The sequence below is a fragment of the Aureococcus anophagefferens genome (genome assembly GCF_000186865.1).
Source record: "Aureococcus anophagefferens unplaced genomic scaffold AURANscaffold_5, whole genome shotgun sequence".
Lineage (NCBI taxonomy): Eukaryota > Pelagophyceae > Pelagomonadales > Pelagomonadaceae > Aureococcus > Aureococcus anophagefferens.
In genome coordinates, this window is record NW_008705565.1 from 2,129,797 (window position 1) to 2,155,310 (window position 25,514).

Consider the following 25,514-nt stretch of genomic DNA (forward strand, 5'->3'; position numbering starts at 1 on the left):
GAGAGGGTTAGTTGAATGAGAAAGGAACTCTGGCGAGCCCATCGGAGCCCATTTAAGCGAAAACGAGCTGTTTTGGACCCCTAAAGGCGGCCCAGGGCGCTCTCTGCGGCGGTCCAGCGGTCCGCGGCGGCGGTCGGGACCGCACATGGACTGGCAGGCCGCAGGGACTCCGGCCGAGGCCCGGACGCGGTCGCATCAGGCCGCGGTTGCCATCCGCCGGTTCTCGGCCGAGGCGCTTTCGGCGACCGCCGGGCACCTTCTGGGCGTCGGAGACGATGTAGATCGTCGTGCAGGAGCTCTGTGATGTCGAACCGCCCGGCGGAACACAGCGACGGTGATCGGTCGACGCGAAACGCTGCGCATGGTCCCGAAAACATGCGTTTTCGGGCTATTTGAGGCGCTCTGGAGCCGAAACCACATCTTACACGCCGATTTCGCGACCCGGGGCGACTCCGATGCCTTCGCCCGCTCGTAACGTATGGTCCACGCCTTCGACGACAGCCAGCCCGCCGCCAGCGCCCGCAGGCGCACCGCGGCTCGCGTTTTCGGTAACGGCGCCTCGGCGCCCGGCGGACATTCGCGAATCGTCGAAAAATCGACGCGCGACCAGAGATGCGTCGCAGCGTCAACTCGTACCACCGGGAGGAGCGTTTGGCCGCGAAGGAGTCCCAGAAATCGTCGATGCGCCGGAGCTCGTCTCGACCGCCGAATTCCGGCACTTTCGCGACCCACGCGTGCGCGCGCGCAGTACCGTTTCCCGAGCAACCAAGCACGCCGAGCGCCGCCGGGGGTCCCTGCCGGGCGGCAGGCACCGGGGCGCGGCCCACCGTGGCCTCGCGCGCGCTCACGGACGCGCTGCGGGGAGACATTTGCCAAACTCAAGGTCAGTGTTTCCCTCGGTCGCTCAAGAGGTTGGGCATGGGGCTTGCCCAGGCTGTTTTCGTCAGCCGTGTGCGCCGCCCGCATACTCCCTGAGCCATCACACTACCTGCGCGATTTCGGTCAAAGCCCCATCTGACCGCCTGACGCGTCGGCGCGCATCACTCCGCACTCCCCGCGCGCATCGCTCGCGCGAGATGGCCACCTACAAGCCCACCTCGCTGGACGGGCGCGCGCTCACGGCCGCGCTGCCGCGCACGGCGGCGGCCATCGACCCGAGCGCCATCGCGGCCTTCACGGTGCAGGGCACGCTGGACCGGCTGCGCGACACGCCGGAGGCGCGGCGCGCCGGGACGGGCGTCGCGGTGAGCCTCACGCTGGTCTGCGTCGGCGCGCCCTTCGCGAGCGCGTGCGTCGCCGCGGCCGCGGGCGCCGGCGCCTGGGCGTGGTCGCGGCGCCGCGGCGACGACATGGTGTCGCGCGCGGCGCTCGCGCGCGACGTCGGCGTCGCGCTCTGGAGCCTCGGGCCCGTCGCCGCCAGGGCGGGACAAGGGTGATTCAACGTCGCTTCAACGTGAGTGTTCCGCGCGCGCGCGTTTCGGAAACAGCACCCACGCTTCGAGAGCGCTCCGAGAGATGATCGCTCGTCCAAAAATCAGCCGAAACGAGCGGAAACCGACCGAGATAGGAGCCTTTGAAGTTGGGAATTTCGCACCCTTGTCCTGCCCAGGTCGCCGCCGCGGCGTCGCTCGGCCTCTGCTGCGTCCGCGCCGACGGGACGGCGCTGCTCCCCGCGGCCGTCGCCGTCGCCGCGGGCTGCGCGGCGGCCGCGGGCGCCGGCGGCGACGACGCGTTCGTCGGGCCCGCCGCGGCGTACCTCGCGTGGGCCTGGGCGTCGCCGACAATGACGTGGCCGCACCGGTTCGCGCTCCTGGGCTGCGTCGGGCTGCGCTACGCGCTCGGCGGGAGCCGCTGCGGCGGCCGCTTCGGCGACCTCTTCGCGGCGGCGTTCCGCGATTCCCTCAAGTCGGCGACGGCGCGCGCCGCGAAGGCGCCGCTCGAGGACCTGAGCGAGGACGAGCTGCTCCAGGCGTCGCTGCTCAACTACGTCGCCGAGCTCTGGGACGCGCCGTCGGCGGGCGACTTCAACGTCATCACGGCCGTGCTCGAGGCCGTCGCCGCGTTCGGCGCGGGCGCCGCGGGCGCGTCCGTGCTCGCGCCGGGCAGGAAAAGAGTGATTCAAGTTCGCTTCAACATGAATGTTCCGCGCGTGCGCGTTCCGGGAAAAGCATCCACGCGTCGAGGGCGCTCCGAGAGATGATCGCTCGTCCAAAAATTAGCCGAAACGAGTGGAAAACGACCGAGATATGAGCCTCCAAAGTTGGAAATTTCGCACCCTTTTCCTGCCCAGGTGCTCGCGCTCGGCGCGCTCGAGCACCGCCTCGTCGACGAGCGCTTCGACGCCGACGACACGGCGGACTGGGCCGCGGGGCGCGTCGAGGCGCTGGAGCGCGCCGTCGCGCCTCCGGACGGCGTGGCCCTGGGGTGCCGCGCGCTCGCGGACGCGCCGCACCTGCTCGTCGCGGTCGCTCTCGCGGTCGCGAGCCTCGCGACGGCGGACCGGGGCCTCGTCGTCGTCGCGCTCGCGCTCGCGCCCCTCGTCTTCGTCGACCTCGGGCGCCTCGCGGCGCTGCGCGCCGTCGTCGACGGCAAGGCCGCGGCGTTCGACGCGGCGTTCATGGACGCGCGCGCCGCGGACCTCGCCGCGCGCCGCAGCCCCGACTCGGCGGCGCTCGCGGCCGCCGCCGACGACCTGCGCTGCGCCGCGCTCCTGGCGCGCGACGGCGGCGGCGGCGGCCTCGAGCTCCTGGCCGCGCGCCACCTCCGGGGCGGCGACGCCGCGGGGCTCCTCGCCGCGTTCGGCCACCTGCGGCGCATCCGCGTCGCCCTCGGCAGCCGCCGCTGCCGCGTGTCGCTGCGCACGCTGCAGACGTCGGCGCGCGTGAAGACGCTCGCCGTGGGCGTCGGGCGGCTCGCGTCCGCAGGCGCGGCGGCGTACGCGGCGGGCGGCGACGGCGGCACGGCGTCGGCCGTGTCGCTGTCGCTCGCGCTGGTCAACGAGGCGCGGCTCCTCCTGAGCGACCGCCACTCGGCGACGCGCCAGGTCGCGCGCGACGCGGCCGTCGTCGCGGAGAACGCCGCGCGGCTCTGGCGCGAGTCCGGCGCGGCGAATGTCGACGACGCGCTCTTCGCCCCGGAGAACCGGTCGTTCTGGCAGTGGACGGCGGCCTACTCCGGCGGCGCGACGGCGGGCGCCGTCGTCGGCGGGCTCCTCGCGGGGCCGCTGGGCGCCGCGGCGGGCGCGGCGCTCGCCGGCGGGGGCGTCGGCGCCGCGCAGGCGGGCCTGCTCGAGGAGGCGCCGGAGGAGGCGGCGCTCCCGGCGCTGCCGGCGCCGCCGCCGCCGGAGGAGACGGACCGCTGGTCCGACGTCGACTCCGACGACGACCCCGTCGACGAGGCCGCGAGCCTCGCGGAGGTCGCCAGGGCCAAGGCCGCCAGGGCCGAGGTCCTACGCGCGCGAGCCGCGCGGCTCGCGGCGGAGGCGGAAGCGGCCGAGGCGCAGGCGGAGGCCGAAGCGGCGGCGGCGGCGGCCTCGGAGGAGGCGGCCTCGGAGGAGGCCGCGGTGTCGCCGGCGGACGCGGACGCGAGTACGGCGCCTGCTCCGGCCGCGGCACCGGAAGTACCTCCCGAACCACAGCTGCCCGCGGAGGTGTCTGTGCAAAATTAGTCTCAACGTAATGCTTGAACTGTGCACCTTGAACTTCATGCGACCCCAGCATTCGCACTCTTAGAGACGCCATGGCTTCCTTAAGAGTCCATGATGGACGCGAGGCGGCATAGTCCTAGGGCCTGACTTCTTGGTCTTGGGGCGCAGGGACCAGCGCGTCTCGGCAAGAGTGGACACACACACACAGTCTCCTCCACACACGCACCGCTGCGAGTCGCACGGCTGCGATTCTTCGCGTGTTCGCACGCGTCGCGCGCGCGCGTCGCGTCGCGCCCGTCATGGCGAACTTCAGCGTGCCCGGCGGCGGCTGGGCCAACGAGCCGCCGTGCTGCGTCGACTGCGGCGACGCGCACAGCACGACGGACTTCATCGGGTCGAGCTGCCCGCGCGCCGCGGACGCCACGGTCGCGCGCGCGCCGCCGCCGGGCCTGGAGCGGCTCTGCGCGCCCCGGTCGTCGGCGTCGGACGACCGGTCCTACCGCGTCGTGCGCCTCGCCAACGGCGTCACGTGCGCGCTCGTGAGCGACCCCGCGGGCGAGAAGGCGGCGGCGGCGCTCTCCGTCGGCGTCGGCGCCTACGCGGACCGCAAGGACCGCGCGGGGCTCGCGCACTTCCTCGAGCACATGCTCTTCCAGGGCACGGCGACGTACCCGGCGGACAACGCGTACAAGGAGTACGTCGCGACGCACGGCGGGAGCACGAACGCGTCGACGTCGGGCGAGCTCACGACGTTCCAGTTCGACGTCGTCGACGGCGCCTTCGAGGGCGCGCTGGACCGCTTCGGGCGCTTCTTCTCCGAGCCGCTGCTCGCGGAGTCGTGCGTCGACCGCGAGATGCACGCCGTCGACGCCGAGCACTCGAAGAACCTGCAGGACGACGGCCGCCGCGCCTACCAGGTGCTCCGGCTGTCCGCGTCGCCGGCCCACTCGTTCTCCAACTTCTCGACGGGGTGCCTGGAGACGCTGCGCTTCGACGGCGTCCGCGACGCGCTCCTCGAGTTCTGGCGCGACCGCTACGACCCGGCCATCGCGACGGCGTGCCTCGTGGGCCCGCGGAGCCTCGAGGACCTGGAGGAGCTGTGCCTCGCGACCTTTGGCGCCATGGCGAAGCGCGGCGCCTTCGAGGCGGCGCCGGAGGCCGCGCCGCTCTTCCCGCCGATCGCGCGCGTCCACGAGCGCCGGCCCGTGCGGGACCTCCGGTCGCTGCGCGTCATCTGGCCCCTCGACTTTGGGCTGCGCGAGGCCTACTGGAACGGCGGCGAGCGCGTCGTCACGCACGCGCTGGGCCACGAGGGCCCGAACTCGCTGCTCGCGTCGCTCAAGCGCGAGGGCCTCGCGCACGGCCTGTCGACGGCCGTCGCGCCGTCCCTCAAGGACGCGGCCTGCTTCTCGCTGAGCGTGGACCTGACGCCCCGGGGCGAGGCGCGGCGCTACAGCGACGTGCTCCCGCGCATCTTCGAGGCCGTCGGCGCGCTCGCGCGCGACTGCGAGGACGCGGTGACGCCGCGGCGGCTCTGGCGCGAGCTCGCCGTCGTCTCCGGCGCGCGCTTCGACTTCATGTACTCCAAGGCGAGCGCCTACGGCCTCGCGCCGTCGCTCGCGCGGTCGCTCCAGGACCACGCGCCCGCGGACGCGCTCGTCGGCGGCCGGACGGGCCTCGCGGCCGCGCGCGGCGACGGCTGGAGCCCGCCGCGCGCCGCGCTCGTCGCGACGCTCCTGGACGCGCTCCGCGACCCGTCGCGCATCGTCGTCCACGTCGCCACCAAGGACGCGGGGCGCGGGCCCGGCTTCTCCGACCTGGCGACGGAGCGGTGGTACGGCGTCGAGCACGCGCGGCGCGACGTGCCCGACCGCGAGCTCGCCGCGCTGCGCGCGGCCGTCGCCCGCGGCCGCGCCGTCGACCCGGCGGACCTCGGCGCGCCCGCGCCGAACCCGTTCCTGCCGGACCCGGCGCGCCTCAAGAACGAGATCTTCGCGTTCGCGGACGACGCGGGCCGCCGGGCGGCGTCCGCGCGGCCGCCGGCGTGCTTCGCAGACGGCGGCCTCGCGTGCTGGTGGAAGACGGACGCGATCTTCGGCCAGCCCAAGGCCTACGTGACCGTGCGCGTCGCGTCGCCGTTCCTCGGCGGCGCCGGCGGCGCGGCCAGCTGGGCGCGGACGCAGCTCTGGACGCGCGTCGTCCTCGAGGCGCTCGACAGGGCAGCACAAGAGAGCGACATGCCCAACTTCAAAGGCTCCTATCTCGGCCGTTTTTCACTCGTTTTGGCTCATTCTTGGACGAGCGATCATCTCTCGGAACGGTCTCGAAGCGTAGATGCTTTTATCGGAACGCGCGCGCGCGGAACACTCACGTTGAAGCGACGTTGAATCACCCTTTTGCCGCCCAGGCGCTCGAGCGGCCGCTCTACGACGCGACGTGCAGCGGCCTGGGCTACGACGTCGGCGCCGCCTGGGCCAAGGGCTGCGTCGACGTCGACGTGTCGGGCCTCGCCGGCGACGGCCTGCGGCGGCTGCTCGACGCCGCGCTCGAGGGCCTCGCGGACGTCGTCGCCGACGCGGGCGCGTTCGACCGCTGCCGGGAGAAGCTCGCGCGGCACCTGCGGAACCTCGACAAGGGCCGCGCGGACGCGCACGCCGCGCGGTGGAAGCGCGAGCTGCTCCAGGAGCGGACGCCGGCGCTCGCGGACCTCCGCGGCGCCGTCGACGCGGCGACGCTCGAGGACGTCGCCGCGCACGCGCGGCGCGCGCTCGCCGGCGCGCGCGTCCTCGTCCACGCGCACGGCGCCGTCGACGAGGCCGACGCGCGCGGCTTCGCGAGGGCGGTCCGCGACCGGCTGCCGATCTCCGGCGACGCCGCCTGGCCCGCGCCGCCGCGCGTGCGGCTGATTCCCAGGGGCTCGACGCTCGTGGCGCGGCCGTCGCCGAACGCGGCGGCCGACGAGAACGCGGCGCTCCAGCGCAGCTACGACGTCGGGTCGCGCGACGACCTCGCCGTCCACGCGGCGACGTCGCTCTTCGTCCACGTCTTCAAGGAGCCCTTCTTCACGCAGCTCCGGACGCGCGAGCAGCTGTGTGGAAATCAAATATTCAACCCGACTTCAATGTGCGCGTATGCGACCGTTTCGACGCAAGGCTTTCTGCTGTGCTTCGAGAACTCGACGAGAGCAATCGATCCGTCCAAAAATCAGCCGAATCGACTTCGATTTGCCCGAGATAGAGAGTTCTGAAGTTTGGTGGGGACCCCCCAAACCAGTGGTTGATTTCCACACAGGCGAGCAGCTCGGCTACCTCGTCTCCGCGCGCTACGCGTCCACGCGCGGCCGCCTCCACGTCGTGCTCACGGTGCAGTCGAAGACCGCGGACCCGCCGGCGCTCCGCGACCGCTTCGACGCGTTCGTGCGGAGCTTCGACGTCGCGTCCGTCGACCTCGAGCGGGCGAAGGACGCGCTGGCGACGAAGTGGACGGAGCCCGACGACTCCATGTACCGCGAGGCGTCGCGCTTCTGGGGCGAGGTCGACCACCCGGCGCCCGAGGGGCCCCTCTTCGACCGCGCGGACCGCGTGGCCGCGCGCGTCCGCGCCGTGACGCGGGACGAGCTCGCCGCGTTCCACGCGGGCCTCCTGTCCGACGACCGGCGGTGCCTCGACGTCATGTGCTTCGGCAAGGGCCAGGACGCGGCCGTCGCGGACCCGGACCTCGCCGACGCGCCCTTCCACGACGCCCCGCCCAGGCCCGCGGCCGTCGCGTGAGCGACTAGTCTTGTTCGTTCGATGAAGCTGCATGGCTGAGAGCGGGTGGAGGGCTCCGGCGGCGGGGGCCATGGTGGCGCACCCGTCGAATTCCACGCGCCAAATGAACCGTCGCGTGAGAACGAATGTATTTTACTGCACTTCAAGCGGCGGCCAGCTCGGGGGGAGGGAGCGGCGGCGCCGGGCGATGGACCGTCGGGATCGTCGCGTGGCGCCGGCGGGGATTGAGCTCGTCGGAGTGCTTCTTGGCTTGTGGGCTTCTTGTGGCGCCGGTGATGGCGCCGTGGGCGATGTCCGAAGACGTCGGTAGCGCGGAGCTGCTGGTGTAGCCGCAAGCACCGGGTTGAAGGTGCGAGCGCGAGGAAGGTCGGCGCCCTCAGGCGTCGGCCCTTACATCAGTGCTCCTCGTCTGGGCTTGTAGCTCACGTCAGCGGGAGCGTGCGGGTCTGGAGCGCGCGGAAGCGCTCGTCGGCCTCGGCGAGGATGTCCTTGCGGAGCTTCGTGACGAGCGCCTCCTGGGTCTTGCCGAAGGTCGTCGTGTGCGTCGACGGGACGAGGGGCTCGGCGCCCATCGGCACCGCGAGCTTGACGACCTTGACCTCGAAGCCCGTCTGGCGGAGCTTCTCGCGCGCGTCGAACTCCGCGTGGAGCGCGGGCGACTTCAGGTCGCACTCGTCCTCGTAGACGATCTTGTCGGGCACCATGAAGGGCTGGCTGTGGCCGCGCGTCACGGTCTTCCACTCGACGCAGTGGAAGGCCTCGGGCGACGCGTCGTTGTCGTACTTCTCGTGAAAGTCGATTCGGCCGATTTTTAGACGAATCGATTGCTCTCGTCGAAGCACACAGCCGGAGACGTCGCGTCGAAAACGAAGAGGCGTAGATTGAAAGTCGGGTTTGGAAATTTCCATTCGACCTGCGCGAAGGCATGCTGCCGAACCTGAGGAGGTCCTGCAGCTCGAGCGTCACCATGGTCAAGCACCCCAAGGACCTCGAGCTGCTCTGCCGCGAGGGCCACCTCGCGGAGGATGCCGTGCGCAAGGGCTTCTCGGTCTCGGTGCCGACGGAGTACTACTCCACGCCGGAGCGCCTCGCGGCGCTCTACGGCATCGACGAGGACGAAGTGCGGGCCTTCGTCGACAAGTCCAAGAGCAAGAAGGCGCGCGCCGGCCGCTGGCTCGCGGACGCGCTGCAGCCGCTGGCGGCGTGCGCGATCGCCGAACAGATGGTCGCCGCGGGCGTCGTCGACCCCTTCACGCCCACCTTTTCCGTGTGCATGAAGCGCCGCCCGTGCCCTTAGACATGGTGTTCCTTGCGGCGCGGGGGCTGCACTCGACACGCTGCTGTCGCTGGCACCGAAGCTGGGCTGCTTGTCGAACCAATCGGCGTCGCCCAAGAAACCGCCCGGTTGGACAAACGTCGACTTCAAAGTTCAACAATACATTTCTTAACTCATTCGCGTGCCTTCAGCTGGATCATCAGGTTTCGACCGACGATCGTTCCCGTGCCTTCAGCTGGATCATCGGATTTTAACGTGTACAAGGTGGCGCGCTTGCGGCGCCCGCGCGAGGCCCCGCCGGCCGGGTCAGCCGAGCCACTTCTTGAAGAAGTCGTCGCCCTTGTCGTTGACGACGATGAAGGCGGGGAAGTTCTCGACGTCGATCTTCCAGACGGCCTCCATGCCCAGCTCCGGGTACTCGAGGACCTCGACGTTGCGGATGCAGTTCTGCGCGAGGATCGCCGCGGGCCCCCCGATGCTCCCGAGGTAGAAGCCGCCGTAGCGCTTGCAGGCGTCCGTGACCTGCTTCGACCGGTTGCCCTTGGCCAGGGAGACGAAGGACCCGCCGGCCTCCATGAAGGGGCCGACGTAGGAGTCCATGCGGCCCGCCGTCGTCGGGCCGAAGCTGCCGGACGCGTGGCCGTCGGGCGTCTTCGCGGGCCCCGCGTAGTAGACGATGCGGTCCCGCAGGTACTGGGGCATGGGCTCGCCGGCGTCGAGCCGCTCCTGGATCTTCGCGTGGGCGATGTCGCGCGCGACGACGATCGTGCCCGTGAGCGAGAGCCGCGTCGCGACGGGGTACTGCGAGAGCTGCGCGCGGATGTCGTCCATGGGCCGCTCGAGGTCGACGGCGACGACCGCCTCGCTGAGGCCGCCGTCGCCGTCGACGGACGCCTCGGGCAGGAACCGCGCGGGGTCCCGCTCGAGCGCCTCGAGGAAGACGCCGTCGCGCGTGACCTTGCCGCGGACCTGCCGGTCCGCGGAGCAGGACACGCCGAGCCCCACGGGGCACGACGCGCCGTGGCGCGGCAGCCGCACGACGCGCACGTCGTGGCAGAAGTACTTGCCGCCGAACTGCGCGCCGACGCCGAGGTCGCGCGTGAGCTGGAGCACCTTGGCCTCCCAGGCCTCGTCGCGGAACGCGCGGCCGTTCGCGTCGCCGGACCGCGGCAGGCCGTCCAAATACTTCGTCGACGCGAGCTTGACGGTCTTGAGCGTCATCTCCGCCGACAGGCCGCCGACGACGAGCGCGAGGTGGTACGGCGGGCACGCCGCGGTCCCCAGGCCCTTGATCTTCTCCTCGACGAAGGCCAGCAGGGACGCCTCGTTCAGCAGCGCCTTGGTCTGCTGGAAGAGGAAGGTCTTGTTCGCCGACCCGCCGCCCTTGGCGACGAAGAGGAAGTGGTACTCGTCGCCCTCGGCGGCGTAGAGGTCGATCTGCGCGGGCAGGTTCGAGCCCGTGTTCTTCTCCGCGAACATGTCCATGGGCGCGACCTGGCTGTAGCGCAGGTTCCGCTCGACGTAGGTCTCGTAGACGCCCCGCGCGAGGCGCGCGGCGTCGTCGCCGTCCGTCAACACGAGCGCGCCGCGCTTGCCCATGACGATGCCCGTGCCCGTGTCCTGGCACCCCGGCAGGACCATGCCCGCGGCGACGTTGGCGTTCTTGAGCAGCTCCAGCGCCACGAAGCGGTCGTTCGACGACGCGTCGGGGTCGTCGAGGATCGACGCGAGCTGCCGGAGGTGCCCTGGCCGGAGCAGGTGCGCAACGTCCGTCATCGCGGCCTTGGTCAGCGCCGTCAGCGCCTCCGGCGCGACGTGGACGTAGCTCCGGCCCAGGGGGCCCGCCACCTCGCTGACCCAGGCCTCGGAGCCCTCGAGCTTGCGGTAGGGCACGTCGACGGGCTCCGTCTGCTCGAAGAGGTCCCGGTACACGAAGGGCGGCGGGCCGGGCTTCGGGACCGCGGAGAGCTTTTTCGCGTGCGGCGCGAACGGTCTCCGTGCGGACTGCATTGCGATCCGCGCATGGCGCATGGCCTGCATTTTTGCTCTCCCGCGCGGCTTTCCGTATTTGTGTGAAGCTGTGTTGCCTCAGCGAAAGCGGCGGGACTCGCACTCCGACTCCCCGTCGACTCCCCGACCCCGTACTACGACTCCCCCACGTAGCGGAGCTCGAGCGCGGCGGCGGGCGCGGCGGCGGCGGCGCGCCAGGCGGCGAGGGGGATGGGCCCCGTGTCGCCCGGGCGATGCTCCGCGAGCTCGTGGAGGCCGTCCGCGCCGGGCGCGACGCGCGCGAGGGGGAGGAAGGCCCGGTTGTCGCGGCCCGTTGCGAGGTGGAGCCAGGCGTACTCGCCCGCGTCGTCGTCGTGGCCCAGGTCCGCGAGGCCGCGCGGCCGCGACGTCCACACGTTCACGAGCACCGACAGGCGCTCGCCGCGCGTCTCCGCGGCCGTCGCGATCTCGTCCGGCACGCCGTGGAGCCGGTCGCCGGCGAAGGCGACGTGGCGCGCGGCCCGCGGCGCGACGACCCAGGCGCGCTCCGGCGAGCGCCGCGGCGGCCCGGCGGCGGACCCCGTGTCGAAGACGACCAACGGCGCGCCGGCGGGCGCGAGGTACGTCGCGGTCGCGAGCGCCGGGTGGCGCCAGTCGTCCTCGTCGGCGTCCAGGGCCCGCTCGTCCTTGTCGAAGTGGAACTCGAGCCCCTTCTCGCCGCGGCCCGACCGCCGCTGCGCCCAGACCTCGGCGCCCGCGACGGCCGCGCGCGCGGCGCCGCCGAAGTGCGCGTCGATGACCGCGCGCGCGAGCGCGCCGAGCGCGCTCCGCGGCGGCGGGCCGGCGGCGTCGACCCAGTAGGACTTCGCGGACGTGCGCGCGCCGCCGCTCTTCGCCCAGAGCGCGCGCGCCTCGCCCGCGAGGCGCTCCAGCATGGCCGGCGGCAGGGCGTCGTCGTAGACGCCGACGAAGGGCGGGAACGTGGCGAGCTCCTGGAGCTTGATGCTGCGACGCATGGCCGTGCGCGCGGTGCGCTGCCGGCGCAGGCGGCGGCGCGAGGCGAGGCCCATTGCGCGCGAGCTCGAGCTGTGGTAAAATCGCTGAATTGAAGCTGTATTGGCACCAATATCAGCCTGCCAGCCGCGCCGCGAAGAAATGGACCGTGCGTTCGTGCTCGCGCTGCTGCCCTGCTATGCGTTCGCCGCGAAAGAAATGGACCGTGCGTTCGTGCTCGCGCTGCTGCCCTGCTATGCGTTCGCCGCCCCGGCGTCAGACGCCGTCCCCAAGCTGCCCGGCTGGGACAAGCCGCTGCCGAGCAAGGTCTACAGCGGTTTCGTCGACGTCTCCGCCGCCATGGGCATGGACATGAAGGTCCACTACCTCTACCACGAGAGCGAGGGCGACCCGGCCAAGGACCCGACCATCCTGTGGACGAACGGCGGCCCCGGCGCGTCGTCGATGTTCGGCGTCTTCGTCGAGCTCGGGCCGCTCGTGCTCGACGAGCGGTCCACGCGGACGGCGGCCTTCGAGAAGACGGGCGTGCCGAGCCTCTTCTACAACGAGTACGGCTGGACGCAGCTCGGCAGCGTGCTCATGTTCGACTGGCCGCCGCCCGTCGGCTTCAGCCAGTGCGGCGACGACCCGGCGGGCGACGGGAACGCGTGCGGCGACTGGGACGACGAGCGCATGGCGCGGGCGTCCTACGCGGCGCTCAAGGGCTGGTTCGACCTCTTCCCCGAGCGCCGCGGCAACGACCTGTACCTGACGGGAGAAAGCTATGCGGGCATCGCTACCGGCGTCCATTTCGAGAGATGGCGGGGGGACATGAACCGAACGTCGTAGGCATCTACGTCCCGAAGCTCGTCGAGAGGATCCTCGACGACGACGCGCCGACGGTGCGCCCGCAGCTCAAGGGCTTCGCCGTCGGCGACGGCTGCGCGGGCACGGAGGTGCTCTGCGGGCCAGTTCACGTGCCCTGGTACAAGGTCATCTTCTTCTACGGCCACGGCCAGGTGTCGAACCTGCTCTTTGATGACATCATGGACACGTGCGGCATGGCCTACCTGCGCCGGGGCGGCGCGGCGCCGCCGGGCTGCCAGCTCCTGCTCGACGAGATCGACACGCAAGTCGGCGGCTACTTCGAGTACGACCTCTACGACGACTGCATCTACCAAGAAGGGCTTCGGCGGCGCCTCGACGCGGCGCCGGCGCTCGGCGGCGCGGTCAACGACTACTACTGCGGCGGCGGCGACGCGCAGACGCTCTGGGTCAACGCGTCGTCCGTGCGCGACGCGCTCCACGTGCCCCGCGCCGCGAACTTCTTCAACGGCGACAACGGCGTCGGCATGAACTACAGCTCGACGGAGGCGAACGTCCTGCCCATCTACCGGCGCGCGGCGGCCGCGGGTTTGCGGAGCCTCGTCTACAACGGCGACGCGGACCCGGGCATCAACTCCTTCGTCGCCCAGGACTGGACGGCGCGCCTCGGCTACGCGACGACGCAGACCTGGCGGCCCTGGACGCTCGACGGCTGCAAGCGCATGGGCGGCTACGTGACGCGCTACGAGCAGCACTTCGACTTCCTCACGATCCGCGGCTCTGGCCACATGGTGCCCCAGTTCAAGCCCGCCGCGGCGCTCGAGTTCCTCCGCGCATGGCTCGACGACGCGGACTACCTCCCCTACGACGCGTCCTGCACTGCGCCGCCGAAGCTCCGCGCGTGAAGCGAGCTTTAGCGACTGGTTGAAGGCGTACTTGAACTCTTCCAGAGGGGGCCGACCACCAGGCATACACCAGCCACGGCATACACCAGCATAGCAGCCGCATAGCAGCCGCATAGCAGACGCATAGCGGGCGCATAGCGGGCGCATAGCGGGCGCATAGCAGGCGCATAGCAGGCGCATAGCAGGCGCATAGCAGGCGCATACCACCAGCATAGCAGGCGCATAAGACCAGCATAGCAGCCGCATACCACCAGCATAGCAGGCGCATAAGACCAGCATAGCAGCCCACCAGCATACCACCAGCATAGCAGGCGCATACCACCAGCATAGCAGCCGCATACCACCGGCATAGCAGACGCATACCACCGGCATAGCAGACGCATACCACCCGCATACCACCCGCATACCACCAGCATACCACCCGCATACCACCCGCATACCACCCGCATACCACCCGCATAACACCCGCATAAAGCCCGCATAAAGCCCGCATAGCGGGCGCATACTACCAGGCATACAGTGCACCGATCAAAACTCAGATTCTGATAGCCTGGATTTAAAAGTCAACATTTTTATTGAACTTCAGCACTTTTGTTGAAGTTAAATCTTGCGATTTCGCGACCCGAACCAGCGACCGCGCGCAAAAAGCCATCGCAAACGTGCAATTAACGCGCGAATATCATCAAACTTGCTTTGATACGACCATAACCCAATTTTGGCCGTGATTTCAGCCCGCGGACCGCCGCGACACCGCGCCCGCGCGCGCGGTCGACGTACAGCCTCTATGGACGACTAATGACTCTGGCTCCGCCGGCCGGAATTCGATGATTGATCTTTATTAATATTTCGTACGGGTGCACCTAGATGTACGTTGATCGGGGCACTGCAGGCATACCGGCGGTCAACCCCCTCGGAACTCTTCCTGTGTGGCAGAAATACAGCCCGGCGGAAATACAAGCATGCTCCGCGCCGCAGCAACAAGCCTCGGGCGCCGCCCCGCCGCCCTCCGCCGCCTCTCAACGACCAAGGAACCGCTCACCCTCGCCTCCGACCGCGACGGCGTGCGCACGGTGACGCTCAACAACCCCAGCAAATACAATGGGTGGAATCAGGCCATGCTCCTCAGCGTCCACACGCAGTTCGTCGACGCCGCGCAGGACGACGCGGTCAAGGCCGTCATCCTCACGGGCGCGGGGGACTACTACTGCGCCGGCGTCGACCTCGCGTCGTCACTCACGCCCATGATGCCCGCGGCCTTGCACGAAATGATCTATCGGTCGAACAAGAAGGTCTTCGACACGTTCCTCGACTTCCCGAAGCCGCTCTGCGTCGCCGTCAACGGGCCGAACATCGGCGCGGCCGTGACGACGGCGACGCTCGCCGACGGCGTCGTCGCGTCCGAGCGCGCGACGTTCTCGACGCCGTTCGCGCGACTGGGCGTGACGCCCGAGGGCTGCTCGTCGGTGCACTTCGAGTACCTCATGGGCGCCGAGCACGCGGCGCGCATGCTCGGCGACGAGGGCTGGGCGCCGACGGGCGCCGAGGCGGCGGCGGCGGGGCTCGTGGATCGCTGCGTGCCGCACGACGAGCTGCTGGACGCGGCGGACGCGGTCGTCCGGGGCTGGCTCGCGGATCCCGCCTACGCCAAGGCCCACCGCGGCTTCGCGGACACGGCGGCGCTCAAGGCCGTCAACGAGCGCGAGTCGCGGGACCTCGCGGACGCGTTCCTCTCGACGAAGTTCCTCCGCGCGCAGGCCGACTTCCTCTCGTCCAAGGGCAAGACGCGGCCCGCGCTCGCCTTCAAGGTCCTCATCGCGACGCGGCCCGGGGGATCCTCAGCCTGCCCTGCCGCGGCGGCGCTCAGGAGGAACGCCTTCTCGGCCGCGACGTCGACGGCCGGCGGCGCCGCGGCCGGCGCGGCCGCGGCCGCGGCCGGCGGCGGCGGCGGCGGCCGCGCGTCCGGTCGCAGCAGCGCCCGGGGGCCCTCGACGCGGCGGAGCGCGCCCGACGCGACGTGGCGCGCGAGCGTCTGGGGGTCCGGCACGTCGAGGTGCGCCGCGTAGAACGCGCGCAGCGCGCCCGCGTCGCGCCGCCGCACGACGTCGCGGGCGTCGAGGTGGTAGGACGGCGCGATGGGCAGGTCGCCGCCGAACCAGGCGTCGCCAAAGTCGCCGAGGATCTCGTACTTGGTCCGGAGCCAGAACTCGCCGCACGTCACGTAGTGGAGCACGCACGGCATCGTCGCCGCGTCCGCGGCGACGTCGCCGACCCGCAGGTGGCGCGCGTCGGCGAGGGCCGTGCGCCGCGTCAGCCCGCAGCCCGCGGGCAGCGCCCAGGCGTGGACGGACGTCGGCGACACGCCGTCGACGAGCCGCACCGCGGACTTGCCGTTGTCGTAGCAGAGGAGGTACTGGCCCCGGCCGCTCCTGCGGCGCCACCAGCGCATGGCCTCGACGGCGTCCGCGCGGAGGGGCACGAGGTGGTGGTTCGTCTTGAAGAGCGTCACCTCCGCAAAGTAGTCGCGGACGTCGCGGCGCTCGGCGACGCCCTCGTGGTTCGCGTACGTGCAGTGGCCGACGCCGCCGGCGTCGAGGGCCGCGAAGTGGGCCGCGAAGGCCCCGGGCGACGCCGCGTGGAAGAGCTCGTCGACGTCGAGGTGCGCGAGCCAGCGGAGGCCCGCGGCGCGCGCGGCGCCGGCCGCGTGCTCCGCGTTCAGCGCCTGCCGCGCCTGGACCTCGTCGCCCGCGAAGGCGCCGAACTTGCGCCAGCAGGCGCAGGTCGCGCGCTGCGCGTCCAGGAGCTCGGGACTCCGCCGCGCCCGCACGAGCCGCGCATCGTCGGCGCCGAAGGCCGCCGTGAGCTCGGCCCAGCCCACGGGGTCGTCCACGGCCTCGTCGAAGTAGAGGTAGATGCGCTCGAAGCCCACGTGCAGGTGCCACCGCACGAAGCTCACGACCACGGACGCGCCGCCCGCCGGCAGCAGCAGCGTCGTCACGAGGGCGCAGCGCTGCGGCGCAGGGGAGGTGGCCATGGCCTAGCCTCCTGCTTCAGCGAGGCTTCAAGGTCTGCTTCAACATCGCCGACCGACCACTCACTCGGGTCCGCGCGACGTCGAAATACACAGTTAGGGCGCGGGTCCGAGGGCTCGGGGCCTCACCACTCGAGGCCGTGGTGCATGGAGAAGGTCGTGAGCTCCGGCGGGAGGTGGCCGATGTCGCCGAGCGCGCGGAGGGACACGGAGCCCGAGGGGCGGACGACGAGGTAGGTGACGGAGCAGTTAAAGGTGCAGAGCCGGAGCCAGGCCTCCGGCGGGAGCTGGAGCGCCCGCAGCGCGAAGTAGCGGATGACGTTGCCGTGGCAGACGACGATCTCGTACTCGTGCAGCGCGCCGTCCTCGCGGGGCCCGGACCGGTAGAACACGGACCGGAAGGCCTCCTCGATGCGGTCGTTGTCGGCGCGCACGACGGCGTTGGAGTAGGCCTTGCCCGGGATGACCTGCGCCGGCCGGCCCTCGTTCAGGTTCGGATCGCAGCCGAGGTGCTCGGTCCGATCCGGCAGGTGCGGCATCATGAGCGCGGCCGTCTCCTTGGCGCGCGTGAGCGTCGACGACCGGATGCGGATCTCCGTGTCCGGGGACCCGGACGCGTCGAGCACGGCCCGCAGCTTGTGGCCCGTCGCCACGGCCTGGTCGCGGCCCAAACCCGTGAGCACGCGCCGCTCGTCGTCCTTCGACGACTCGTCGTACTGGCCGTGGCGCACGAGGATGATGTGCCGCGTCGGCGCCGGCGGCCCGTCCTTGCTCTTCTGCCGCAGGTGCAGCCGCCCGTCCCAGTTGCCGTCCCACTCCGGGTACGGCACGATCGGGTCAAAGTACTCGGGCCGCTCCTTGCGGACCTTGCCCTCGACCTTGGCGCCCACGGGCAGCGGCTCGGCCGCGGCGGCGACGGGCGCGCCGGCGGCCTCGCAGCGCGGCCGCCGTCGCGGCAGCGAGAGGTGCGCCACGACGGCCGCCGCGCCGGGCATGGCGTAGCGGCCGAGGCGCAGCATGGGTGCCTACCGCGCCGAGCGGCGCGCGGCCGTGGTTCGTACCGCGCCGAGCGTGGCGAGGCCCTCGCAGAGCCCGCGTCGCGCCTCGGGCTCCGCGCCCGGCAGCGCTCGCGGCGAGCTGTTGCGGCCGGCTGCGGCGAGAGCGGCGGATCGGAGCCTCAATCGATCGGCTCTGTTGTGGCAGGGCGGAAAGCGCCGGGGGTCTGTCGCCTTCCTTACGCCTCAGGCGAAGTCGCACCTCTCGGGGACGGAGCAGCCCGAGCGCTGGATGATGACGCGCCCGGCCCAGTGGCCCGCGTGGACGGCGTCGGCGACGCCCTTGCCGAGGAGGAGCTGGGAGAGGAAGCCGCCGACGAACGCGTCGCCCGCGCCGTTGAGGTCGACGATGGACTGCTTCGCGAGGGGCGACACGGCGTAGCGGTGGAGGACGCCGTTCTCGACGACGAGGGTCGGGTCCGCGCCCTGGGTGATGACGACGACGCGGCCCCGCGCGCCGCTCTTCTTGGGCATCGCCGCGATCGCGAGCGCGACGAGCGCGATGTCGTCGCCGAGGCGCTTCGCGCGGCCGAGCGCCATGCACTCCGTCTCGTTGCCGAAGAGGACGTCGACGTAGGGCATGGCCGCGTCGAGCTGGTCCGTGAAGAACTCGCAGATGAAGGGCGCGCTCAGGTTCATGCAGAACCGCTTCGGGTTGCCCGCCGTCGCCGCCGCGTGGACGTGCTCGCCGAGGTGCTCGATGCACTCGACGCCGCCGCTCGTGAGGAAGAAGCCCGCGGCGTAGACGATGCCCGCGCCGCGGATCATCTCCACCGTGCGGTCGTGGAAGAGGTGCTCCCGCCGGTAGTTGTTCGCCGCGGCCAGGTTCGCGACGAGCGTCCGCTCGCCTGGGGGCGGGCGGGTGATGCAACGTCGCTTCAATCGGGGCGTTTCGCGCGCGCGCGTTCCAAGAAACGCATCCACGCTCCGAGACCGTGCCGAGAGAAGATCGCTCGTCGAAACATCAGCCGAAACGAGTGGAAAACGGCCGAGAGCGGAGCCTTTGAAGTCGGGCGCGTCGCGCGCTTTTCCCGCGCCGCCGCTCGCCGTCCGCGCGCGAGATGAGCACGGCGCAGGTGCCCGTCGGCGTCTCCTCGTCGATCTGGTAGTTCGTGTGCACGCCGCCGGCGGCGCACGTCGCCGCGAGCTTGCGCCCGTACTCGTCGTTGCCCACGCAGCCGACGTACGCGCATTCCGGGCGTTTCTTCCGCCCGCTGAGCATCCACGCGGCGACGCGGATCGTGTTCTGCGTCGCGCCGCCGGCGATGTACTCCACCTCGTACTTCTCCTGGAGCTCGGCGTAGACCGGCATGTGGCGCTCCTCGGCGAGAATCACGGCCCCGTTCTCGAGCTCGTACTTGTCCAGCATGTCCTTGTCGACCATGGCGCTGATGTCCAGGATCGGGTTGCCGCACCCGAGGAGGTGCCCGACCTCGCCGTCGGGCAGGGCCTTGCCCACGTAGAGCGGCGTGCCCATGGCGGCGCGCGAGGCTGCCGCGGCGCTCGACGGTGCGCGAGGCTGCCGCCGCGTTCGAGCGCCGCCGATGGGGCTGCTCGACGCGTTCAACGAAATGGTTTGACCTTTTGCCAGAGTCTTGGGCATGGGCGGCAAGCTTTTGTAAACGAGGCTGGAGGCAAGCTTTTGTAAACGAGGCTGGATGCGCCCTGCGCGCTCCGACGCGCGCCATGCTCCGCAAGATCAACCCGTTCGACGGCGTGCAGTTCGCCGACGTCGCCGCGGGCGCGGCGATCGCGCGCGACGTGGAAACCTTCCTCAAAGATGCGCGCGTCAATGGCGTGTGCGAGCGCTTCGGGTCGACGAAGCATCAGCTCACGAAGATGTTTCAGTTCCGCGACGCCGACCTGCCGCAGTCCCTCCTCGACCGCGAGCAGCGCAGCTCCGACGGCTCGACGCGCCTCGGCCGCCACGGCGCGCCGCCGGCGTGCGTCGGCCGCCTGCTCGCGGGCGTCCACGAGGCCCTGCCGGAGCTGGCGCGCCACTACCGCGTGGGCTGGGTGCAGATCAACGACTCGTCCGGCGCCGACGAGATCCGCGGCCACGTCGACCGGCCCGGCTGGGGCGACGTCATCTGCACGTTCACGACCGCGCGCTGCTCGCTCACGTTGAAGCCGGACGCGCAGGTCCGCGGCCGCGCGCCCAAGTGCGCCGCGACCTTCGACGTGCCCGCGAACTCCCTCTACGTCCTCTCGGGCGCGTCGCGCGCCTTCGCGACGCACGCCGTCGAGTTCAGGGGGCCGCGCGCGAGCGTCGTGCTCCGCTTCTACCTCCGCGACCTCCTGTCCCTCGGCGCGGCCCGGCCGCCGCCGAAACTCGTCAAGGGCGCCATCGTGACCGCGCGCTACCCGAAGGGGCCCGGCTCGTCGGAGATCCACGCGGCGTACCGCTCCGTGTATCCGGCCCAGGTCCACGAGGTCGACGGCGACGCGGCGGTCCTCGTCTTCCTGGAGAGCGCCGACGGGCCGCCGACGACGGAGACCGTGCCGCTGGCGTTGATCTGCGATCGGAGCACGCACTGGTACCGCGACGGCGCCGCGGTCCTCGGCACGCGCTACGCGCCGCCGGCGCGCCGCGTCGCGGCGCCGGCCGCGGCGGTGGCCGAGACGGCGCGCGACGACGCGGAACCTGCGGCGGACGAGAACGACGACGACAACTCTGAGAGCGAAGGCGACGAATCGTCGCGCGAGGGCGGATCCAGCCAGTACGTCGGCGTGTATCAAACACACAACGGTCGCTGGTATGCGCAATGCAAGAGCCCATATCACAGCTCGCGTCACCTTGGCACCTTCGACACGGAAGAGGAGGCCGCGCGAGCCTACGACGAGCGCGCGCGGGCCCTTGGGCGGCCCTGCAACTTCCCAGAGCCGGCCGCCATCGATCTCACGCAGTCCGACGGCGACGAGTCGCCGGAGACTGCCGACGAATCGCCGCCGAAGCGCCGCCGCCGCGAAGCCGGCAGCTGAGGAGTAACTCACGGGCCGCTGCGAGTACCCATGCGGAGGCCGCGAGCTTCGTTCGAAAGGGTTTCCGAGTCGAACACTGGATTCCGGATGACTTCCGGCCTGTGGCATGGTGGAAGAAAAAAATTCCATGGATGCCAACCAACCGCAAACAGCAAGCAAGCAACCAGCAACATGCACGCCTCCTCCATCATCGTCGCGCTCGCGCTCCTCGCGTCGCCACCCACGACCGGCCTCGCGCGCACAAGGCGCGCGCCCTGGATATAAGCAAGCACCCGTATAAAGGACGCGCCGCGGAGCCGCTCGAGTTAACATATCCCGCCGGCGGGATATGTTAGAGTGCGCGAGGGGCGCCGCGGCCTCGAGGGGTTCAATAAGCGCATCAACACCAACATGAACGACTGCAAGGTTCCGAAGGCCGAATAGGGAGCGATGCCGCTCGAGGTCGAGCGGGCTGCCCCGCCGTCGCCGCCGCCCAAGGCCGTGAGCATCGACGACTCCGCGCCGAGCCCGCAGCGTGCTGCTTCATCCGCAGGGAGATCTCCTGGCACGCCAGAACGGCACTACAGCGACTCCACCACGCCCGGGAGCACCGCGCCCGTGCTCCCGGGGTTGATGGTGTCCATGCCGAGCGCCGGCTTCGAGCGCCAGGCGGTGAGCAAGGCCAAGTTCGTGTCCTACGACGTGCTCGTCCAGGTCGACGGCCACCGCTGGGTCGTGCACCGGCGCTACACGGACTTTTGCGCGCTCGCCGACGGCATCCGGCACCTCGGCGACCTGCCGCCGAAGCTCCCGGGCAAGCGGACCTTCGGCAACTTCAAGGACGACTTCATCGAGGCCCGCCGCGGCGCCCTCGAGGCCTACCTCCAGGGCGTCGTCGAGAACGACGAGACGCGCGCGCAGACCGTCGCGACCGCGGCGTCCCCGGCCGCGGCCGCGCGGACGCCGCCCCCCCCGCTCGCAGGCGACGCTCGAGTTCCTCGGCGCGCAGACGCTCCAGCTCGGGAGCCTCGACTCCTTCCCCTACGCCATGCGCTCCGGCCGCTTCACGTCTCGGAACCGCGCCGCGGCGCGGCGCCGCGCGCGCGCCGACGCCGCGCGCCGCGCGCAGGCCGCCCGTCTTCGCGCAGCCGTTCTCGCCCGGGCGACCGTCGATGCAGCGCGACCGACGAGACCAGTCCTGCCTGAGCTGCGCCGTCATGTAGCCCCCTAATCTCGACCCGACATCGTCGCGGCCCCCGGGAGCTTACTCGTCGTCGAGCTCCGCCATGTTCATGGCCTCGTCGATCTTGCGCTGGGCCTCGGCGAGCATGTCGACGACGCTCGTCGCGCGCTGCTCCCAGCCGGCGATCTGCTCCTTGTTCTTGCGGATGTCCTCCTTGAGGAACTCGGCCTCGACGTCCGGGTAGTACTCGCGCCGCGCGCGGAGGATGGTCTCGTCCGTGGGCACGAGGCCCGCGGCGGCGAAGCGCTCCGGGTCCGGCCGCTCCGCGGCGGCCTGCGCCGCGTCCATGGGCGCCCCGCCGCTCGTCGCCATGAGGTGCTGGGCCCGCCGCGCCTCGCGGTCCGCGGCCCGCTGGGCCCGGAGCCGCTCGATGCGCTCCGAGTCGTTGGACGCGCCGGCGATCTCCGGGTCCTGGGTCGTCGCCGTCATCTCCGGCGGGTCCATCGGCGACGGCGGGCGTCGGGCGGGCGGCGCCGGGCAACGAGCCGGGCTGCGCCGCGGAGCGTCAACCAACCGCGCTTCGAGGCAAACGTGGGGATACGGCCGCCCTTTGTCGCAACCGCGCTATACAACCGGTCCGCAGCTTCGCGCCGCCGCCGCCGTCCCGCGCCGCACGCCCGGGGCCTCGCCGGGTCCGTCGCCGCCATGTCCGAGGTCGAGGAGACGCTCGAGCGCGTGAAAATCCAAGCGGGCGTCGAGGGCTACGTCATCTGCTCGAAGCAGGGCCAGGTCCTCCGGCGCCTGCCGTCGATGACGCAGGCGCAGGCGGAGATCTACGCGGACTTCATGTCGCAGCTCTCGAGGAAGGCGCGCGGCGTCGTCCGGGATCTCAACCCGAAGAACGAGCTGCGGTGGCGGTCCCGCGTCCGACGCCAGACGCCGCCGCGCGCGCGCCTCTCGCCCACGCCCACGGCCGCGCGCGACGCAGGTACCTTCGACTCCGCGCGAAGCGCCACGAAGTGCTCGTCGCCTTCGACCAGGAGTTTCTCGTCATAGTCATACAACGCTGGACGCCGGCGAGTACCTAGAAGATGGCCCCGGTCCCGCCGCCGCGCTCCGTCCCCGCGCGCGCCCTCCTTCGTAACTCACGGTGGTGAACGTGTGTCTTTAGAGGCGGCGCGTCCGGGAGTTGTATCGAGAGCGCGCGGTGCCTCCGGTCGCGCATCGTACTTGCCCTGCCTGGCGTAATTCAAGGCGTGCTCGTGCAGCGCCGACGCCTCGTCGAGCTTTGCTTTCGCGTCCGCGGGCTGCGACTCGGCGGCCATGGTGGCGGCCGCGCGGGCAGCCTCGCGCGCAGCGTTTGCGCGTGCAGCTAGCATCATGGTGAAGTACTCACTTCAACTTGACTCCCGAGGGGCTGACGCCTTGAAGATTTACGCATGACTGAGAGCGAGAGCTGATGTCAACACTGCGGGCAGCTCTGGCGGCGGAGCCTCTGCGCGACAGCTGACGGATGAGATGACAGCGGCGGGCAGCGTTCGCGGCTCTGCGCGACAGCTGACGGATGGGATGGCAGCGGCGGGCAGCTCGGGCGGCGGCGCCTCCGCGCGACAGCTGACGAATGCGACGTCCTCGTGCGTGGACACGAGCGCGGACTGCGCTCAACGCTGGGCTGGGAAGGATTGCTGGACCTACGCGCGCGCGTGGTGGACTCCCTACGATTTCCAAAAGGAGGTCGAGGAGCGGCTCTCGTCGTGCCCCGAGTCCTGCAACGCCTGCTACGGGCAGTGGAGCGGTCCCTGGGATCAGGAGGAGCAGTACTTCTACGAGCTCCACGAATACGAGAGCAGCGACTGCCGAGCGTCCTCGCTGTTCCAGACGACGTACCTGCGGATCGGCTACTGCGTCGACGGCCGTCGCGGGAGCCTCGCCGTGCGACGCGACGGGCTGGTGGACTGGTACGCGGCGCCGTACTGCGAGGGAGCGCCCGCGCTCGCCGACGACCCCTTCTTCTACGACGCGGTCGACGGGTGCGTGCAGTCGACGGCGCTCTCGTGGTCCAACCGGGTCTTCGGGGGGGCGCCGGACGTGTACGTGCGAAGCAGCATGGCGGTGCTCCCGCGCGCGAGCGTGGACGCGTCGCGGCTCGTGGGCATCGAGGAGTGGTGGCCGATCCCGAGGCTCCCCGGGACGCGCGTCTACGACTACACGGCGTGGTCCCTCGGGTGCGACGCGCTCCCCGCCTTGTACCGGGCCTACGAGCCGCGCGTGTGCTACAAGGTCTTCAGCGCCCTGCCGGGCTGGATGACGAACTTGTACGCCCCGCCCGACCTGTGGCGCGCGTTCGAGTGCGAGGGCGACGAACTCGCGGAGCGCTACTTCCTCGACGGCGCGTGCGCGGGAGACCCGTTCCGCTGGGACGAGCTCAACGAGTCGACGCACGACCTGCTCACGTGGACGTCGCAGATGCTCGGCCCCGCGGACACGTGCTTCACGATGGCGGACTACATGAGCCACCGGAACAGCGGCTGCGGCCGGCCGCTGAGCCTCGACCGGTCGCCGTTCCACTACGTCGACCGCGGCGCCTCGCGCGGCGGCGGCGGCCGCGCGGCGACCATCTGGGTCGCCGCCGCGGCCGCGGCGCTCCTCGGCGCCGCCGTCGCGGCCGCGGCCCTGCGGCGCGCGCGGCGCGCGCGGCGCGCGCGCGGCCGGCGGTACGGCGGCGCGTCGAAAACCGCGCCGGCCGACGACGCGGGCCGCTGCGCGGTGAGCCTCGACGCGGCGCTCACCGTGACGGGCTGCGTCGGCTTCGAGCCCCCGCTCGGCGTCCGCGCGGGCGCGCGCCTCCGCGACGTCGTCGCGTCGGCCGAGGAGCGCGCGGCCGTCGCGCGCGTCGTCCGCCGCGCGTCCGGCGCCCGCGTCGTCGCCCAGACCGTCGCGCACGTCGGGGGCCGCCTCTTCCAGTTCGACGTGTTGCCCCTCGCCGGCGGGGGCGCGACGCTCGTCGGCGCGCCCGTCGACGGCGCGCTCGCGTGCTTCGTCGCCGTCGCCGACGGCGACGCGCACTCCGTCTCGACGAGCAGCACGAGCCTCTTCTCCACCAAGTGGCGGGGCACGGTCGTGCTGCCCGACCGGCGGCGGGACAGAGCCGCGGCCGCCGAGCTCATCCACGCGGCGACCGCGGCCGCGGAGCTCCTCCACCTCGCGCGCGCCGCGCCGCCGGCCGTGGGCGACCTCCTCCGCCCCGGCGAGGCGCGGACGGCCGCCGCGGTGGTCCTCCTGTCCCGGCTCGACGGCGCGCTCCGCCGCGCCGCGCTGGAGTTCCTCTGGGTACCTTAAGCTTAACATCGATCGTCATGAAGACGCGCGCATCGCGAGCGAGGCTCGAGCGGTCCCGCGGCCGACGCCTCGACGGGCGGAACTCCGAGGTCACCTGGGAGGTCCCCTGGGGCGAGGACGTCGGCAGCTTGAGGACGCTCTCGAGGATGTCAGAGTTCACCGTAGCGGCAACTTGAACCTCGAGCTCTCGACTTGTCCCTCGCCGAGGACTCCGACAGCAAGCTCTTCGTCGCGCAGATTCACCCACACCTCGCAGCACCATGGCGCTCCAGATGGGCGGCGGCGGCGGCGCGATGATGAACATGAACGCGCCCATGCCCATGCAGGCCATGCCGAACATGCAGACCATGCCCGCCTTCGAGGCGCCCCCGGGCGCGCCCGCGGCGCCGGCCGCCGGCGGCGCCGCCAACCCCCTCGGCGACACGCGGGCGGCGCGCGTCGAGGACGAGGCCCTCGCCGCGGGCGGCGGCGCCTGCCTCAGCGTCGAGTTCTCCGGCGCGACGGTCCGCGCGGCGTGTGGGACCCGAAGCAGAAGCGGTGCGAC

General features: G+C 71.4%; 10 protein-coding genes across 10 annotated transcripts; 6 read left to right on the forward strand and 4 right to left on the reverse strand.

Moving 5' to 3' along the window:
- Positions 1-4,122: 4,122 nt before the first annotated feature.
- Positions 4,123-4,746, forward strand: AURANDRAFT_5583 (hypothetical protein; the record flags this gene model as incomplete). The annotated part of the gene is made up of 1 exon (XM_009036509.1): positions 4,123-4,746. A coding segment is annotated over one exon (624 nt), but the record flags the coding sequence as incomplete, so codon positions are not given.
- A 3,637-nt stretch (positions 4,747-8,383) lies between these two features.
- AURANDRAFT_62755 (hypothetical protein) lies at positions 8,384-8,713 on the forward strand (the record flags this gene model as incomplete). Its single annotated transcript, XM_009036738.1, has 1 exon — positions 8,384-8,713. One exon carries the CDS (start codon positions 8,384-8,386, stop codon positions 8,711-8,713), a length of 330 nt encoding a protein of 109 aa, XP_009034986.1.
- A 285-nt stretch (positions 8,714-8,998) lies between these two features.
- On the reverse strand, positions 8,999-10,702 carry AURANDRAFT_23252 (hypothetical protein; the record flags this gene model as incomplete). The annotated part of the gene is made up of 1 exon (XM_009036900.1): positions 8,999-10,702. The coding sequence occupies one exon, from the start codon at positions 10,700-10,702 to the stop codon at positions 8,999-9,001; it is 1,704 nt and encodes a 567-aa protein (XP_009035148.1).
- Positions 10,703-11,893: 1,191 nt separating this feature from the next.
- Positions 11,894-13,404, forward strand: AURANDRAFT_23593 (hypothetical protein; the record flags this gene model as incomplete). The annotated part of the gene is made up of 2 exons (XM_009036739.1): positions 11,894-12,478; positions 12,541-13,404. The coding sequence occupies 2 exons, from the start codon at positions 11,894-11,896 to the stop codon at positions 13,402-13,404; spliced, it is 1,449 nt and encodes a 482-aa protein (XP_009034987.1).
- Positions 13,405-14,439: 1,035 nt separating this feature from the next.
- Positions 14,440-15,231, forward strand: AURANDRAFT_59961 (hypothetical protein; the record flags this gene model as incomplete). Its single annotated transcript, XM_009036740.1, has 1 exon — positions 14,440-15,231. A coding segment is annotated over one exon (792 nt), but the record flags the coding sequence as incomplete, so codon positions are not given.
- A 1,371-nt stretch (positions 15,232-16,602) lies between these two features.
- AURANDRAFT_5074 (hypothetical protein) lies at positions 16,603-17,190 on the reverse strand (the record flags this gene model as incomplete). Its single annotated transcript, XM_009036504.1, has 1 exon — positions 16,603-17,190. A coding segment is annotated over one exon (588 nt), but the record flags the coding sequence as incomplete, so codon positions are not given.
- A 483-nt stretch (positions 17,191-17,673) lies between these two features.
- AURANDRAFT_58849 (hypothetical protein) lies at positions 17,674-18,964 on the reverse strand (the record flags this gene model as incomplete). The annotated part of the gene is made up of 3 exons (XM_009036899.1): positions 17,674-18,335; positions 18,360-18,363; positions 18,557-18,964. The coding sequence occupies 3 exons, from the start codon at positions 18,962-18,964 to the stop codon at positions 17,674-17,676; spliced, it is 1,074 nt and encodes a 357-aa protein (XP_009035147.1).
- A 209-nt stretch (positions 18,965-19,173) lies between these two features.
- On the forward strand, positions 19,174-20,469 carry AURANDRAFT_62759 (hypothetical protein; the record flags this gene model as incomplete). The annotated part of the gene is made up of 1 exon (XM_009036741.1): positions 19,174-20,469. The coding sequence occupies one exon, from the start codon at positions 19,174-19,176 to the stop codon at positions 20,467-20,469; it is 1,296 nt and encodes a 431-aa protein (XP_009034989.1).
- A 1,243-nt stretch (positions 20,470-21,712) lies between these two features.
- On the reverse strand, positions 21,713-22,135 carry AURANDRAFT_62760 (hypothetical protein; the record flags this gene model as incomplete). The annotated part of the gene is made up of 1 exon (XM_009036898.1): positions 21,713-22,135. One exon carries the CDS (start codon positions 22,133-22,135, stop codon positions 21,713-21,715), a length of 423 nt encoding a protein of 140 aa, XP_009035146.1.
- Positions 22,136-22,336: 201 nt separating this feature from the next.
- On the forward strand, positions 22,337-22,719 carry AURANDRAFT_22926 (hypothetical protein; the record flags this gene model as incomplete). Its single annotated transcript, XM_009036742.1, has 2 exons — positions 22,337-22,542; positions 22,620-22,719. The coding sequence occupies 2 exons, from the start codon at positions 22,337-22,339 to the stop codon at positions 22,717-22,719; spliced, it is 306 nt and encodes a 101-aa protein (XP_009034990.1).
- Between the last annotated feature and the right edge of the window lie 2,795 nt (positions 22,720-25,514).